This window comes from Piliocolobus tephrosceles, chromosome 10 (genome assembly GCF_002776525.5).
Source record: "Piliocolobus tephrosceles isolate RC106 chromosome 10, ASM277652v3, whole genome shotgun sequence".
NCBI lineage: Eukaryota > Metazoa > Chordata > Mammalia > Primates > Cercopithecidae > Piliocolobus > Piliocolobus tephrosceles.
The window spans coordinates 102,398,728-102,405,373 of NC_045443.1; the positions used below are offsets into that span (position 1 = coordinate 102,398,728).

General features: G+C 45.9%; 1 protein-coding gene across 4 annotated transcripts in view; it reads left to right on the forward strand.

The window, feature by feature from the left end:
* The window catches only part of CHST11 (carbohydrate sulfotransferase 11), a 308,357-nt gene extending 303,739 nt beyond the window's left edge, over nt 1–4,618 (forward strand). For 3 of the 4 annotated variants that reach the window (XM_023191537.2, XM_023191598.1, XM_023191661.2), the window contains one exon: nt 78–4,618. In XM_023191537.2, coding sequence (XP_023047305.1) covers nt 78–932 — 855 coding nt within the window. In that variant the 3' untranslated portion in view covers nt 933–4,618. The remainder of the gene's footprint in view (nt 1–77) is intronic. The other variant, XM_023191471.2, reaches the window with a different exon arrangement.
* Nucleotides 4,619–6,646: the final 2,028 nt, after the last annotated feature.

The window sequence follows — 6,646 nt, forward strand, 5'->3', positions numbered from 1 at the left end:
TTATGATCTACTTGTAGCCAAGTGGAAATGTTTCAGGCAAGTACTGAGCTCTTATTCCTCTTGTGTCCCCTCTGCAGCTGGAGCTCTCAAACACTGCCGTCTTGCACCAGATGCGGCGGGACCAGGTGACAGACACGTGCCGAGCCAACAGCGCCACAAGCCGTAAGCGGAGGGTGCTGACCCCCAACGACCTGAAGCACTTGGTGGTGGATGAGGACCACGAGCTCATCTACTGCTACGTGCCCAAGGTGGCCTGCACCAACTGGAAGCGGCTCATGATGGTCCTGACCGGGCGGGGGAAGTACAGCGACCCCATGGAGATCCCGGCCAATGAGGCGCATGTCTCCGCCAATCTGAAGACCCTGAACCAGTACAGCATCCCAGAAATCAACCACCGCTTGAAAAGCTACATGAAGTTCCTGTTTGTCCGGGAGCCCTTCGAGAGGCTGGTGTCCGCCTACCGCAACAAGTTCACCCAGAAGTACAACATCTCCTTCCACAAGCGGTACGGCACCAAGATCATCAAACGCCAGCGGAAGAACGCCACCCAGGAGGCCCTGCGCAAAGGGGACGATGTCAAATTCGAAGAATTTGTGGCCTATCTCATCGACCCACACACCCAGCGGGAGGAGCCTTTCAACGAACACTGGCAAACCGTCTACTCACTCTGCCACCCCTGCCACATCCACTATGACCTCGTGGGCAAGTACGAGACACTGGAAGAGGATTCTAATTACGTCCTGCAGCTGGCAGGAGTGGGCAGCTACCTGAAGTTCCCCACCTATGCCAAGTCTACGAGAACTACTGATGAAATGACCACAGAATTCTTCCAGAACATCAGCTCAGAGCACCAAACGCAGCTGTACGAAGTCTACAAACTCGATTTTTTAATGTTCAATTACTCAGTGCCAAGCTACCTGAAATTGGAATAAAGGGGGTGGGGAGAGGGAGAGAATCATGCTTTTTAATTTAAGATTTTTATTTGTCAAAAGAATTATATGGATATTGGGTTATTTTGTAAATTAATATTTCTTTGGGGATGATGCTGCGAGCAGCATAGTGAGAATTATTTAAAATCCTTCGTAGGGAAGGACAGCTGTCTTTGCAGGGGAAATAGGATGGGTCGTCCTTGTCTGTAGAAGTGAATACTGCAACACTGTCTCAAAGGTTTCCTTGTGTTCTGGTGAATTCCATGAATTGTGCATTCCATAAATTCTAATTAATATTATTTATAGTTATTTAAACATGGTCTCATTATTTCTTTTTGTGGCAGCAAAATTCTGACGTCTTTCCAGAAGAAATCTGTGTTTCCTGCTTTGCTTGCTACAGCTCATTTGGGGGCATGAATGGTCTCCTTACTAACCTTTCATGGAATCATATGATAACAGCCATTGTCATGTGTACGGATGCTACCATTCTTGAATTTCTGCTAGAAATAAGTAGGTTGCTATTGCACTTAGAGGCATCTTTGCAAGGGACTCATTCCAAACCAATTCTAATCGACCTGAAAGTCCCTTGCGCAGTGTGGAAGAGTGCTCTGGTTGATTAGCAATGTCTGCCTTGGGCGAGGAAAGGGGGACACTCCTCAAGTGCCTCCTACTGTCATCTCCATCCAGCCTAGCACCACATCCCCGTTTAGAAGTGTTGTCTTCTACTGCTTGCCACGTACAAGTGTGAAATGCCAAGGTGAGACTCGTACACTTAGGGATTTGCAATGGTTTTTACCCCTCATGAAGGTCAGAGGTGGACCATTTGTACACATAGGCACATGCACACCCTCCCACATCCTCCAGAGGCTGAAAGACCAGCAGCACCTTGGTAACTGCCATGCATGAGCAGCAAAGACAGCCTTCCATGCTGTTAATCCAAGCCCCATTTCCTCTGGACGCCTGGAAACTTCATTTCCTGTTCCTTGCTAATTAACATCTAAACACGTTTCTCATTTCCAGCCATTGCTGATGCTTCTTGGTTGAAGTTTGAGCCACATCCCTCTTACAGCTAGTGAATGAGTTGGTAGCAGATACTGTATATAATAATAATAATAGTTTTAATAATAGGGGAGGGTGGGTTGGGGTGTGGGTAAGTTTTGCCTTTTGTTTTGTTTTTGATGCAGTATATAGTGAAGGGGTGAGGATATTCTAAACAAACAAAAATTGAATAATTTATTCACAGAAACTATTAAGATTGTATTGTAAAGCTCACAGCAAGCTCAGTGGGCAGCAGCTGCAACATCTCACCAGGGAAATTATTTTCTTTAACATGAGTGAGATGTGGGCCGGAGAAGTTAGCTGAAGCTATTTATAAAACATTGTGTACCTTCCTCCGAGCTCTCTCCCCTTTGTGAAGGGCACAGCAACTATACCCTTGATGGATGGAGATTTATGCAATGTGTTTTACCAGGTAGAGTGACAGACCTTGGCTGTCCCTGGAATTGAGAATCTGGACCTTATTTCCAGGCAGGGAACACTGTCCTCAGAAATAGGATTTCTGATAATGAAACAGGTTGTCCAACATTTTCTAATACATACTCTACAGAACACAGGTTCCAGGAGGCATCAGGCTGGTGTGATGCAAACTAAGGGTTTTGTGGTCAAATATCCTTAAGAAACAAAGTTAAGTCAGTTTCCTTTCTGCAGGACTTTACAGAGCCTTGAATGTGTGCTGTGCATGGTGAATCCCCAAAACTAATCCTTGAGTCTGTAGCATTTCCTGAACTTACATGACCAGGATACTTTATTTTGCAGATCACCCCACAGAGCTAGGGTTCCACCAAGTATACTTTGCTTAAGTTGAGTTAGCATATCTGAGGTCTTTGAGGATAAAAACTGCCACTCCAACACCCTTCCATTAAAAAAAAAAATACAAAATAGCACCACAGTCTCCATCTGGTTTATAGCAAGAGGTACTTTATTAAATGAATTAAGCTTTTACTTAAGTGCAATGGTTCTAATCCTGGATACTGCCATGGACTACGATTCCATCCCTCCCAGAGGGAGTGGAGGAAATCTTGGGTGGTGTGGACAGAAGGAAGAGAGGAGAGGGCGAGTAGGGTATAGGGCCCAGGGTGGCTCCCTACTCCTCAAGCTCAAAAGGGTGCTCAGTGGGAACAGATGATCTCTTGATGAGTGCTTCTTCAGTTTCATAGTTTGGAATCGTTCCCTGTGCTTTTTGGGGGATTTTCAATGGAAATTCATGTTGCTTTGCATTTCTATGTCCGTCTTTGATCAGTTGTGCAAGCCAGCTCACTGTCATGTGAAGATGGCCTTCTTTCATCCGGCTTCTCTCTCTTAAGTGAGAGAGATTGTCCTTCAGGGGACATGCATCAATAGGTTTCTGGAATGAGGGACTCTTTCTTCCCGTGTTTTGCTTTGTGTTCACATTTTCTTTTCTAATGGCATTGAAACTTAAAAAAAAAAAAATGGATTCAACTGTTTTTTGCAGAATGTAGAAATTCTGTGTCCTTGGTTAAAGAAATCCACTGGTGAAGTGTGCCTGGAAAATGAAAGTTTGTGTTTTTTAAAGAGGAATATTTGAAACTACTTTCTATGCAGGCTTAGCTGGAGAAAAGTACAGGCAGGCGTCCAATCTCCCAGCCACTTCTCAAAGGTGCTGCTGTGTTTTAAAGACCAGGTACAGCCAGGGCAGAATTTGCAAGGACATTCCTGCTTACTTTATCCCTTTGGTTCGAAAGCTCTAGATGATTCCCGCAGCTCCTCCAGACCCCGCCTCCCTGCCCTCCCCAGCTGGTCTGGGAAGAAGGTGGTCTGCTGACCTGTAGTGTCTCAGAGGGGACGTTCCTCCTCCTCTCTGTGCACCAGGTGAGCTGCACCCTCCTGCCTATTCAGGATGTGGATGCCACAGGAGAGCAGCGGGCAGTGGAAACTTCAGTTGCACCGGTTCACCTGGTGGCAAAAGCATGAAGCACAGGGGTCTAATCCTGGCTACTAGAAAGCTCCGGAGCAAAGTGTGCAGGTCCCACGAATGCTTGGCTGGTGGGGTCTAGATCAGCGCCGAGATAGAGTTGGCAGAAGAAGCAGAGAGACTCTGCTTGCTTTCCTAGCCAGTCCTCCCCTACATACACACACACACACACACACACACACAATCTCAGCTGCCCCATTCTGTGCAATCCCAGTGACCAAATCCCTTCTTTGCCCACTTCTATGTCAGCAGGACTGACCACATCACTCCCCCAAGTTCCCACCACCAGCATTTCCTCCAACCTTTTTCCATCACAACCAGTTAGAACCCTACAGGCAACAAGCAAGGCCTTCTAGAATCCGCTTGACCCTTGGCTGATAACAGGCAAATTTCAGTCTGCTATACTTTGTTAGGTCCAGAAGGAGCTGCCCATACTACTTTCTTATGAGCATGCTCAGTATGGCATATGGACATGTAATTTCACATCTTTGTGGAGTGTGATTTTCTTTTTTTACATATTTGTATGCAGTAGAGGGCCTGTTGTAGAAAACGCTCCCTGTATCTTGCTGTACTGTTAAAGAAAGCTGAATTCCACATTGCCAACAAAAGCGTGAAAATGTTCATGAACCTTCCTCCAGGAAAAGCCATTCAAGCCTGATTATTTTTCTAAGTAACTTCAATTAAATTGAAGAAAAAAAGAAGCTGCTTTCTGTGTATGGTTTGTTCATGGCTCATTAACAAAAGACTGTAGGGGTGGGGTGGGCCGTGGACCTTAGCATGTGGGGGGCCCTGCTCATGTGTATCAAAGGATGGACATGCGGGCTCCGTTGGCAGACTCAGCCCTGGTAAAAACCGCCATAGATCCGAATTCTTTCTGTTTATCGGGTGAATGGAAGCTTTTCTTCATTCCATTTTTTCTATAAGCTCTTTGTAGAGTAACGCATTAGAAGGTCCACTGTGATCACACAGTTCCACCACTCCTGTGAAGAGGCCATGAAGGCTGTCAGTAAATGGCTTTGGTGGCAGAGCCAGTATTCAAGCCCAGGCTGATGCGCCTTCAGAACCCCATGTTTTTGGCACTGAACGACATGCCTCTCTAAATGGCCATCCATGGTGCCACTGCTAGGAAGTTGCAAGCCAGGAAGTTGCAAGCCTGCACTTCAAGTCCCAGTTTTTCAATCCACATCCAATCCTGTTCTGATTCCCCACAGAGCTTCTTTCGGCTCTATGGATGAGCATCTTTTAGCTTCTTTTTTTAAAAAAAAAACAAAAAAACAAAAAACAAAAAAAACCAGAGTCTTGCTCTGTCGCCAGGAGGGAGTGCAGTGGCGAGATCTCAGCTCACTGCAATCTCCACCTCCTGGGTTCAAGCGATTCTCTTCCTTCAGCCCCAGAGTAGCTGGGACTACAGGCGCATGCCACCACGCCCAGCTAAGTTTTGTATTTTTAGTAGAGATGGGGTTTCACTAAATTGGCCAGGATGGTCTCAATCTCTTGACCTCGTGATCCACCCGCGCCGGCCTCCCAAAGTGCTGGGATTACAAGCATGAGCCACTGTGCCCGGCAGTATCTTTTAGCTTTATTGGTAAAAATGATTTCTGTATATTTTTCCAAAGAAGAAATTATACTCGATGTTGTTTCTGTATTTCATTGTATTCTAATTTAATTTTAAGAGACAAGGTCTCACTCTGTCACCCAGGCTGGAGTGCAGTGACACGATCGTAACTCACTGCAGCCTTGACCTGGGTGCAAGTGATCTCCCGCCATAGCCTCCAAAATACCCAAGGATTATAGGCATGTGCTAACATGCCTGGCTAACCGATTTCTTTATACATAACATCTAAACATTTTTAACATTAAAATGTTGGGTGAGAAAATAGATCCCGTTTTCAACCATGCTAGATATGGTTTCTAATCACCAGCTGGCTTTCCCCACTGGTAGCTAGTGCCCACCCATGGGCATGATACCCAAAAAGACCAGGAACCACTGGCTAAGAATACATTTGGCCAAGAATACATTGCTGGTGTCATCACTGTCCTTGCTATGGTCCCATCTGGTTGGGAAATGCCCAGACCACAGAGCTTAGTCATCTTAGATTCATAGAAAACATACATCCTTTTTCATCAGTGAATGGATGTGACTTTGCCATAGCCCGTCTCTGTCTCATTTGGAACATTGTAAATGTCAGTGGGAAGCAAAGCTAGACGAGGTCATCTCTAGCCTGTTTGCTCCCCTTGGAGTGAAACTGACATGCTTTCTTGCCAGCTAATCAGGAGGTGTTTCTGATGGTGCCCCAGGTGCCCTCTGTCTGACCGGCAGTAGCTGCAGAACCTGAGGAGCCTGTGGCCCAAAACACTGCCCAGGCCAGGTCAGGGTAAGGTTATTATTATTCCCCCAAGTGGACAAAAATAGGATAAGGCAGAATCATTAGTGTAAGATGTAAAGTACTCTTTCTCGGGAAGAACTCCCTTTTCTCAAGTTATGTCTTTCCTACATTTTTGGATTAGAATACCTTTTTTTGTTTTGTTTTGTTTGTTTGTTTGTTTGTTTGTTTTTGAAACAGAGTCTCGCTCTGTGGCCAGACTGGAGTGCAGTGGCGTGATCTTGGCTCACTGCAACCTCCACCTCCCAGGTTCAAGCAGTCCTCCTGCTTCAGCCTCCCAAGTAGCTGGAACTACAGGCACCCACCACCATGCCCAGCTAATTTTTGTATTTTTAGTAGAG